The sequence below is a fragment of the Argiope bruennichi genome, chromosome 1 (genome assembly GCF_947563725.1).
Source record: "Argiope bruennichi chromosome 1, qqArgBrue1.1, whole genome shotgun sequence".
In the NCBI taxonomy this organism is placed as follows: Eukaryota; Metazoa; Arthropoda; class Arachnida; order Araneae; family Araneidae; genus Argiope; species Argiope bruennichi.
Window position 1 is genome coordinate 24413462 of NC_079151.1, and position 12169 is coordinate 24425630.

General features: G+C 26.7%; 1 protein-coding gene across 2 annotated transcripts in view; it reads right to left on the bottom strand.

The window, feature by feature from the left end:
- The window catches only part of LOC129969435 (nephrin-like), a 344289-nt gene that overhangs the window by 74210 nt on the left and 257910 nt on the right, over positions 1-12169 (bottom strand). For both annotated transcript variants that reach the window (XM_056084015.1, XM_056084007.1), the window contains exon 6: positions 5016-5306. In XM_056084015.1, coding sequence (XP_055939990.1) covers positions 5016-5306 — 291 coding nt within the window. The remainder of the gene's footprint in view (positions 1-5015; positions 5307-12169) is intronic.

Here is a 12169-nt window from a genome sequence, read left to right on the forward strand (position 1 = left end):
CATCGAAGAAAGTGATTGAGGCATCTATTTACTAAATTCAAAGGCTATATATACAAACAGTTTTTTAAAGAGAAAAATAAAATACTAGAAGTAAACGCACTTTTCACTCTGTGAAGAATAAATTTAAGTGCACTTTGAATTATTTCAAAAAGCCTAAAGGATTGTTTCCTGCTCTTTTGTTTGAATTCTAAATTTCTTACATAAAGTAAATAGTGAAAGTTGCAGAAGTACATACATTTTAAAAATACTATATTCATAACAATTTTTTTTCAAAAGAAGTTTACGATTCAAGCAAAAGCAAACAGATATTCCAACAGATCTTCAGAGTAAACGGCAGAAACAAACTTCAAAATTTATATTCTGAAAAGTAGCACAGAGTTTGTTTTGGAAAATCAGAATAACAAGGCAAATCCTTTGTTTGTTTTTGAATAAATTTGAAAGGGAAAGGCTGGTGCCAAATAACAAGCTCAACTTCTCAGTTTGAGATAAGAGAACTCTGCATTGCTTATATTATTCTGACCTTTAATAAGATTCATTTTGAATTACTAATATTATTTTGTTACATATTGGCAACCTCTTCTACAATCACAAGTAATTTTATAATCTACTGATTAGTATACGCCTCAGAAAAAGTATAATTTCTTTTGTGTAATATTTTATACCACCAAACAATGTAATATGTTAGCATTTTCCTAATAGCAAAATTTAAATAAAAAAAGTATGTGTTGTATAAAAAATAAAGCAGCTTTTATTTCAAAATGACGTTTTCAGGTCATTTATTCTGTTCTAAAGATCCAAAGATGATGTAAACACATTTTGAATGATTGGTAATTTTAATAATAGTAATATTAAAAAAAGATCCATAAAAGAGAAATTTATAAAAGGAAATCCATTAATGAATCGCAATTAATTTGATGATCCCAGCGTCCAAAGACTAAAACAGGTACTAATATCCAGATACTATGATTAGAGTATCTGAAGCGCGGAACTTTCGCAAAAGGGTAAGCGAAGACGGAATCCATAGAAAAATATCATCACAATTATGGTATTGCCTTGAAAACAGAGAATCTGCTTATATATACAACTTCTCATTGTCTTTCAATATCGTCTGAGTGGTCTTACTTCATGGTTGAAACGAAGCGCGGTTAAGCAATGCTTCCTAAATTAGCATCATATCATTAACAGAAGATAATTATTAAATCTAATAAACAAGTGCAAAATATAAAATTATTTCACTTAATAATTAGGGGTTTTTTTTATATGTATTACAGGTTATTACCGATGATTTACAGTCTTTTCTGAACTCTGTATGCTAATGATATCTGAAGCATTGAACTAACTATCAATGACGAAAATGCTATTTTATGTTTATCATTGCAATTCGTTTCATTTTGTGGATATACATAATTATAAAATAATCTTTTATATCATGCTAAGTCATTTACAACTCGAAGAACATAAGTGTATTACATTTTTTCATTGTTTGTGGGGAGTGTGAGTCCGATTGTGTGTGTGCGTGCGTGCGTGCATGCGCATGTGAGGGAATATAATTTTGCCGATGCATGGCCGATTTTTTTTTAAATTTTAATTTCGATTTATTTTATTCGTGAACATATTATGAAAAATGGAAAAAGTTAAATGATTTTAAGAAAACGATTGTTTAAATAACAAAACACCTGTTCACTTCGTGTTACTAGTGCAAAATGATCGATTTTTTCCCTTGAGTGTATTTTATTGCGAGATTCTGATAGAAACTTTATTGACATATGTTGACTAGGAAAGGAAATGTTAGGTATATTCGATAAACTACAGAGACGCCAGGGATTCTTTTCCCGTCGATACTAACGAGGGAAAACAAAGAAAAAGGAATTTTTAGAGTTCTTATTGGAAATAATTAAATGAAAAATTGGAATTTGGATCATCAAATAGAAAAAAAACAATTTAGAATAAAATAATACAGACTAATTTAAGATTTAAAAAAAATTAGAAAATTAAGAATTAAAATAAATTAAAAAATATCATTACACATGTTGCGAAATTGAATAACAACTGAGCCATGTAATCCGCAGCTTCGTTGAATACTCAATTTGTTAAATTTAAATTGAATCGTCATGGTTAACTATTGGATATACAGTATGGTTTCTTATATTATACCGAAATACTTTATAACACCTGGAATAGAGTAATATTACAAGCTTATAATGATATGTCAATATTAAACATTTGTATACGAAGCGAATGTATGTGACCATATTACTATATTTTAAAATAGTTTACAAGATATGATTTAATGCTGCTATGTGCATATAAATCCTTTTGAGAATATGCATTAATATTCAAAAAATCTCATCTTATGACAGAAGTTTCTACTAAGTTAGGGAAGTACAGAGCTATTTATAGATACTGAGAGATAATATTTGATGGCATCAAAGGGGAGAAACGGGAAGCTGCTTTATGTTATTTGAAACCTGGTTATCCTGCGAATCTTTTGAAAGTTTTAACATAGCCTTGTATAAATGCGCATAGCAGCATGACATGGAAAGAAAATCCAGAAATACGTTTGCAAAAATTTTTAAATATATGCTCAGTTTACTTCAGCATTTTAGTTATATTTTGAAAATAGTTATAAATTTTTTTTCACTCTGGATGACAAGGTTATCTTTACTTCCTCGCTTATCATTTATTTTTATTTTGAATTTTATTTTTTATATTCATTTTAGTTACGCATATTTCACATTATTTTTGTCTTGAAATCCTAGATATTCCGACTGAGGATATGTAATATGAATTGCATAATAATATGTAGACATTTAGAATGCCTATTGACAAAGAATATATGTATTTTAACTGTTTTTCATTGTTTCACTCTTTTACTATTGTAATTGTAATTCTGATAAGAAACGTTCATACATGTTATTAAATTCAATTATTTAAGTCACTTCGAAATGCCTTAATTTTAAGTTAATCCCACATGAAATGAAATGCATATTTTATTATATACATACTTTATCACTAATCTAATGTAAATTAATTTCTAATAAAATAATAATACACATTTTAGTATATTTTGAAACTAATGCAATAGAATAATTTCTGTGTTCTGTTTGAAAAGATGTTAGTAGATATTAAATATCTCAGTTTAAGCTTAGATATAATTAATATGTATTGAAAAAATTTAAAGACTTCTTTTTTTCTGACATATCCTTATTTTCACAACCTAAAATTGCATTCAATCCATTTTCACGATCGTATTCAATATAAGTAACATGCTTAATTTTTTTTTTACTTGCTGGTTTATTTCTAGAACATTGTTCAAAAGGAAAATTTGAATTATACAGTTATCAAATGATAATTTTTTTCAAAATTTTGGAGAAAATGTGTTTGACAATGAGGATTTGTTGAACTGTCAATCGTTTAATACATTTTAATAACACTTATTATAAGACAACAAACTTGAAATAATAAAAACACATTTTATCTTTCATTTTTAAACATTTTATTTACAAATCTACCTATAAACATTCTTTTTTAATGCTGTAAGCATTTGCATTTGTTCGCATCTAAGGATTTATATTATTCCTAGCATCTGATCTATACAAATTACACTGGACGAAAGTACGGGTTATTCTTGCTTTCCATAGAAAAAGTTACTTTCTTTTGAACAAAATGTTCATTTGAGGATACAAAGATACTCTTTGTCTCTCTATGAATGAACTTGAATTGTAAAATGACATGAAGGCCAGTTTCAAGAGCTTTTGTATGGTGATTCATACAATAGCGGAACTACTAACTTCCTTCTTCATCCGCTTAGTATGTGTGCAGGAGAATCATAGTTTCCGTTATTAATTAATATTAAAATTATTTTTAAAAATTATTTATAAAGTGCATGAGTTGCTTTGGAATTATTTAGTTTTCAAATTTGAAAAAAAAAATCTACTTTTGAAATGTTTGTAACAACTACTGTAATGTAAAAATTATAAAGCGTTTTTTAAATGCTATTTTTTTCTTTGTCATTTCTATGAATTAATCCATTTATTATCGGAAAAAAAAAATATGAAAGAAATAAGAAAATCTCGAGATATGAATAACTTTACTGACGGAAATTGATTGGATTGTAGATTATTTAAAATGTAACAGTAGTGAAATAATTTAATATTAAGAAACGGATTGGTTTAGGAAATAGCAAATAATCTCATTTTAATTACCATTACGTAATTTATATAGCTTAAGGAATATTAGGATTTATTCTTCAAATATTAAAGATATAAAAGAAATAAGAAAGAATCTTTTTATTCCAATTTCTGTTCTTGTAAAGCTCGCTAAGTCGAATTTTTATATATCTGAAAATATGTATTATCTGATTGCCTATGCATAAATGCTTAAATTATTAGGTTACATTTCCTATTCCTGTGATTTAAATCTTGTATTTTCTCTAACATTCTTTTTTTTCATTAAAAAGAAACTATATTGCGATTTATTTATATTTTTACTTGCTGTCACTTTTTTATTTTATTAAAATTATTATCTTATTAACTAATATCAGTTATATATTAGCTAATATAATATATTAGTTATATATTATATATATTAGTTATATATCAGTTATATATTATTAATAAAGTCAGAAGTAAATGAAATAATTAAATGAAATAACAAATATAAATAAATATAATTACAATTGATCTTGTATACTAGAAATTCACATAATGAAATAAAAATTGTTAACATTCTGAGTGCCGATTTTGAATGCTTAATACTTCTTGTATACAGCCAACCACCCCCGACCACCATTGAACGTATAAAGCTTAATACTTTTGGAATTACGAAAATTCTGTCTTAAAATAATATATTCCAAAAAAGACAATGATATAGAAATGTAATTAATTTAATCCTATTCGATTCATACCATCGGAGTTTCTCTAAAAATTAGGAAAATCCAAATAATTTTATATGTAAAATCACTAAATCGGTATTATAATTAATTTTGGAAGAAAAAAATGTCATTTAATACTTACATCTAACCTCTAAAAACAAATCATCACTTTCTCCTTCTCCTTCAGAGTTGGAAGCGATGCATCTATATCTCCCTCTGTGTTCTTTTTTTACTTTTTGCAACACCAGAGATTGATTGGAGATTATGACACCAGCTGAAGCATTACTGAAGAACTGCCTATTCTCAAACAGCCAGGTCAATTCAGCAATCTGCGGATTCGCTCTTATTGTACATTCCATATAAACATCATTGCCTTCTTTGATCGTGGAATACTTGATATTGGCTCCTAAGTGTAATGAAACTTCCGGAGGAACTGTAATAAAAGTAAACGTGATTAAAAAAAAATATTTAAACAAAGTTGCATTTTGCATATTATCCAATTACGTATATTCAATTATTTCAATAGCTTATACCAAACAATATAAAATATAGGGATATTAAGTGAATATTTAGTTTAGAAAAGTATAAACTTCGTAAGAATCTAAGCTACCAGCATGGTCAAGATTTTTTTTTTACGGATTTTTATAAATATTGGCCACATCTGACATACAGCTTGAAAGTGACATAATAAATGTGATGTTACCAAGTTAGAGGCTGATAATTTCTGCAAAATGTGTTTTGTTAATTAGGTTTGGTAACTATAATCATCAGCATATTTTTTTAACATTAAGTTTACTATGAGTTGACATATACATATTTCTACCAAAAGGGTCAAAATGCCTTCTTTCGGTATTTAATTAGAAAAATTATAAATTAACATATCTATTATGAAGTCAAAGTAGAAAAAAAAACTTTTATATTTTCAATATATTTGTTGAGGTGTGGTGTGATAGAAAGGCAGTTCCTTTGTGTTTATTTACTAAAAAAAAGTGTTTATTTTCTAATCTGGATCTTCAAGACCATATATTTTCCTACCGTCATCTTCCACCAAAACATTAACTAACACGCCTTCTTACTAACAACCTATAATAATTTCTATCCGATTGACTTCTGGCTTCGTCTTCTTACTTCTTATATACACACATTTTACTAACACCTTCTTACTTTCATATTTATACTTATATTTACGTGCGCCCCTATCAAGTAGTTATGTATTTTAATATAAATGTATGTATTCTCAACAATATTCATTTGAATGGTCAAAATGACCCCTTCGGTAAAAGTAGGTATACTATATACCTTCATTCGAAACTAAAAAAGAAACATAAGATTTGCTATTATATGTCTTATAACTGTAAGTAAAAATTAATTAAAATATTCTCATTAAATACGGCAATAAATTTCTTGAAGATAACGACATTTTTCTCAGAGGGATCAAAATGACCTCTAGGTAAACCTAGTGTTAATAACTGAATTATTATATACTTGCACATTTTAGAGTTTAATTTGCCGTATAAACTGTAGATACTTGTCTTGTCAAATTTCTGACCATGACACTTCAATTGCATCTGAGCTTCTCCCGCGCAATCTACTGTCTATTGAATCAATCTACTGTCAGGCTGATTTTTTTTAAGTTCATTAATCTTCAAATTCTACCTACGATTCTAAACACGATTCTAAACACATTAGAAATAAACTAAGCCTATGGCCCATTTCACTGTTTCCCATACCATAACATTGTAATGCATTTTCATACGAAGCAGCCAATGTCAATATATATATCCATTGATAAATTTTGTTTTCTTTCGAAATTTGTAAAATTATTTTCATGGAATTTCATTTTGTTAACCATTAATTACAAAAAAGTCTCACATATATTGAAAAGAAAGCAAAGGAACAAATATTTTAATTTCAAATGCAGAGTTGCTAAGAATTTCTTGGAATGAAAGAAATTATAAAGTGATTAAAAGTGCAGAAAGAAGTATGTTAAGTCTCTCTAAATAATTTTATCTAAAAATTTAAAAACCACTGTTCTTGGAAATACAAGAAATATCCTGTACAGTGGCTAATATGCAGTCAGCATTTTGATTCATACTCTCAAGGCACGCACGCACACGCACACACATACTATGAACATTTTAATGGGCTTTTTCCTCGATGATAATTTCTCATCTGCATCATATTTTGAAAAAGATAAGACTTTTTTCTTGCTTAAGATTCTAACGTATATATGTAATTATATATATAACGCATATGATATATAGCCTTTTGCATAATCTGCGATATAATTTTATTTAGCAGGTATAAGATATGAGGTTGCTAAATGTTCTCATTTTTGAACTATACATAAGAGTAAAAGTTTTATATTTTCTTTAAGATTAGATGTATTTTTCAGCATATGCAAAATTTTGTATATAATATTTAAATTAAACTACAAAACAATTTCTAGCAGAAGTATTCATATTAGAAAAATTAACAAAAAAGTAATAAAATTAAAAAATTAAATATTAATTAAAGTGTCGGTTCAGAATTTTTTTCCCTTCCAAGTTATAATAAAATAATGTATTCTATTATACTATATAAATATTTTTAATAATATATAATATAAAAAAAGAAAAATGGAATTGCAATACACATCTTTAATAAAATACAGAGCTATAAATGCAATAAAACATATCTCACATCATATTCCTCAATCCAGTAATAGTTTTTTTTCCCTTCAAAAAGAATCATTTCGTGCATATTTAATCCTCCACGAAACCTTTTGTTTCTGATAGGTTAAGATGTGATTGTTTGAGCTGTTAAGTGTCTGAATCTCACTTTTCCATTAATTCTGACTTCGAAATGTAGATAAGTTGTATCGATTCTGGATGTCCAATTGTCTCAGTGAAAGTAATTGAAATTTACCTTATTGATTTCCAGCTCTTACGAAATTATCTTTCCTAGAAATGGAGGCCCATTGATCCGTGAAGAAACGCTTAACACGCAACTTCTCTCTCACCAGTTTTCGCATACTTTTAAGAATCTGCTAGTTCAAACTATTCAAAAGCTTATAAAATAAAATATGAAAAGTTAACGATTCGAAAACCCATTTTGTTATCTTCATGAATTTTTCATTGAATGGTTTAGCTCTACCTTTGAAAAAATTTTCTAGGGATTTGAATAAAGGAAAAGTGCATTTTTATTGGAAAATTTCTATTAAGATTTTTAGGCGGCCGGGTGTCTATCAAAATGGCTATAAATTTCTTATTCTGAATAGCTACTGGACTTTGATATAAACTTATAAAGAAAAATGGATATTTATTATAATAAAAATATAGGGGCTATTCAGGGTACTAAAAAGCATATTTTTGTCATTTTCTGTCTTTTAATCTGAAAAATGTTCCATTATTCATTTTAAAAGATATTAAGGAATCTTGTAATCTATAATTTTTTTTCAAATAAAATATCAGATAGCTCCGAAATCTGTATAGAATTAGGATTCAATTAAAATCGTATTATATTTAAATTAAGTTTTAGAAAATTAAATTTAATGCATTGACTTTAATAACAAATAAAATTACACACATTCAAATCTTGTATAAAGATATGAAGGGTACATCGATAATAAAATTAAATTCTTTAAAAACGTGGAATGAGTTGATAGAAAACTACCTTCGATTTTAATGTCCAAAATATAAATTATTTCTAAAAGAAATAGTCTACAAAAATTAAAATGTAATGTAATTCAAATTTTCAATTCTTCCACCAGGAAAAAGTTTAATAGCTAATAATACCAATCATCAGAATATTTTTTTCGATAAAAATAATGATTGTTATCTAAATAAGTCTGAAAATAAATAAGCTATATAATTCAAAAACACCAAATTTATTTAAAAAAATATTAAATTGAATATATATTTGAAAATTCAAACTTTTTGTATGTAACAAAAATATGAATTTGATTATTCTTCCTTTAAATAATCTTTCCTAAAACTAAATGATAAAAAAATTTATGAATGAATAATGAATAAAATATTATAATATTTAATGAATAAAATATTATAATATTTAATGAATAAAATATTATAATATTTAATGAATAAAATATTATAATATTTAATGAATAAAATATTATAATATTTAATGATTATTGAGATTTTTGAAATAAGTTGTAAACAAAACCTTTAATATTTCAGGAATGCTAGTGCGTATGCCTGTTTAACAAAGTAAAAAAATTCAACCACCAATTTATTTTAGATATGAATTGCCATCTAAATACAAGTAATATTATTCACACGGGATTCATATTGTATTATTTACTGCACACTAATATACCATTTACGAGATATTTACCAAAAAAAATATTAAACTTTTTTTTAACTGAGTATGTAAATAAACATTTTGAAGTAAAATTTACAAAATGCTTATGCTAAGAAGATTAAAATTTACATTTTTTTAATTTAAGTACAACATTTTTATATCAATTAAAATTAATTTTTGTATTATATAGTAATAATTTAAAGAAATGTCAAAGTAACTTTGCCTCAATCAAATTGTTAGTAATCCAAATATTTATGAGACGTTATAAACTGTTTTCCAACTGACATTAACTATTTAAATCTAGCTAAACGTATATTTTGAATTTTAAAGTCCTGTACGAACATCTGGTGAGTGGTTTGGAGAAAATATAGATTTTACTCATTCTGCATTTGAAATCGTTTTCCATCCACAATAAATTTAAAAAAAAAATTAATATTACAGATTTGGGATAAAGCTCTTTAGTCACATTAAAGATGAAATGATATCGAAGTTATTAACATTGAAAATTTATAAGAATATTTTGAAAATAATAATTCTAAGAATAGTATGAAAATATACATATGAAGAACATTATCTCTTTAACATCCAAGCACTTTTCAAGTGGCAATACCCTTTAACATCCAGACTTTCTCAGCGTGTCTCAGGAAGACATGGACTCTTCCTAGCTGAGGGGCAGTTACCCCCCGCTACTCTGAAGTAATAAAACTGTCTTTGCTCTACCTTGAATAATTGACTTGCGGTTTTCGACAACGAGATTCATTTTCCATCAGCTTAAGAGTTTTACTCTAATGTATTTATATTTTTTAGTGTGAAGTGTTCCGCTCATCATCTTTGTGGAGTATTTTTTTTTTTACAAAAAATTTGAAATTTATTCTATAATTTAGAAAATAGTTTTTTTTTTTTTTTTTTTTTTTTTTTTGTAAGTTTCATGTTAGGCTTCCAAACCATTTAAATAAAAACTGGCTTTACAAGCGATTTCAAAAACATCTTTATGTTTCATTTAATTCTCAATAGGCTTTTACATTTTTTTGTTGCCAAAATTAAATAAAAATTTTTTACATAGTTTTACATTAAAAAATTTTTACATAGTAAAGTAAAGCATACATTATACATATATCAATGCAATTAGTACATTTTTTTTTACATAGTATAGATGTCAATGCTTTTCAGTGATAAACAAGATAATGTTTTAAATCTTCATTTAATACCGAAATAAAAATAATCGTTGAATAAAAAAAAATGTTATTGCTCTTTTTGAAAGATGTTTCGAAAATAATATGTTCTTTCAGCACTCAGCTAAGATTTTTTTCTTTATTGTCTTTAGCATTTCTTTTTTAGTATAAACGATTATCTTTATTGAATTTTTAAATATAAAATATTATTTTGCATTTTCAATAGTGATACTAAGAGAAGAGTTTTAGAACTTTAATTAAATTTTTAAAGAAGTTTTCACATTTTTTTTTTCCCCAAAACCTTACGCATTCTTTCTTTTACATTAAATAATCGAAAAAGAATGTAGGGTAAAAATAAATTCAAAAAATATTTTTATTTTGCCACTCATTTTTACTAATCTTTTAAAATATAACTATTAATTTTTTTTTTAACCAAGGGAATATATTACATCAAATGTTATATATCTCATCTATCGAATTGTTTCGATAGATGAGATAACATATTTTTAAAACTTCATTTAATACTGTAATACAAAAATTTATGAAATAAAATTCGGGAGAAAAATTACTGAGCGAAATATATTTCGAAAATACATTCCTTCAGTTTTCAGCCTGAACATTTTGCTAAAACATTACATTCTTCATAAACTAAATATGAAGATTTAACACATTTAAAATTACATTAATCATAAATATTACTTTTTTAGTATGAACTATCATGTTGAATTTTTCAAGCTGAATTTCTGATTTTAAAATGTTATGTGAAGTTTTCTATAGTATTGTTGAGACAAGATAAATTTTTGAACGAAAGCTTCATATTAAATATCCACAAATTTACACACGAGGGAATCATTTGCAAATTTTTGATAATATGTACATTATATAACATTTTCGACTCCTCGTCTCTATCTCTCTCGTTTATCTGACCCTCGTCAGTTTCATTTGCTTCTTTGCTTAGAATAAACGAGAGATCAGCTAAAGTATCATTTTTTGGCCAACCATCATCTTCGCTGATAGATCACTGTCACTTTCATCAGAATCAAGTAAAATTGCTTTAATTTCTTCTTCAGTGTGTTCACGATTTCTTTTACTCATAATGAAGAAATAATAAGCGTTTCAATAAAAAAATTACTCTGATAATCCAAACACCCGATTCACAGTACATGAAATAAAGAGTAGAAATTCACAACTGAAGAGAAATTTTCAGAATGGCATTCTAAAAAGGAACTCAGTACTTATAAAACATCTCACTCTTTGAAGAGGGCGATAAAGAATACTCCCAATCTTTTTTTTTTTTTTTAAATTCTATTTTAAAAGTGGTAGTTTGTACAAGGCCTCAGAATTTCCGACGGTCCTTTAATGAAAGAATAAGATGCTTGGAGTGTAAAACGACTTCCTTCCATAGTAACAAGTGTCGTGACCCATTTTGTGAGAAAACTGCAATGTGAATAGGTCGCATTGCCAATGCAATGGTTTGTCTTTATATCATTACAATAGTCTTACTACTGAAAAGGGCTTCTGATGCTTGTCCGAAAAATAAACAACGTGTCGGTATCCTTATCGTTACCAAAGAACTTCAGTGGAAAATTTCTTTTATAAATGGCCATAAAATCTTTCCAATTTTGAGCTAACAACACGTGAAAATAGAAACTAAAACCCTTTCAAAATACAAAATATACGCCAAGAACCTATTTAGTGAATTCCTCCTCAACCCCTACCGCCCTAAGGCACAGGGGAAACTACTGTGAAAAAGCCGCGATTGTCGAAGATAACGAGGACCTCCTGGAGTGGTCAGTAGAGTAACCGCTTTTAATACCCATCT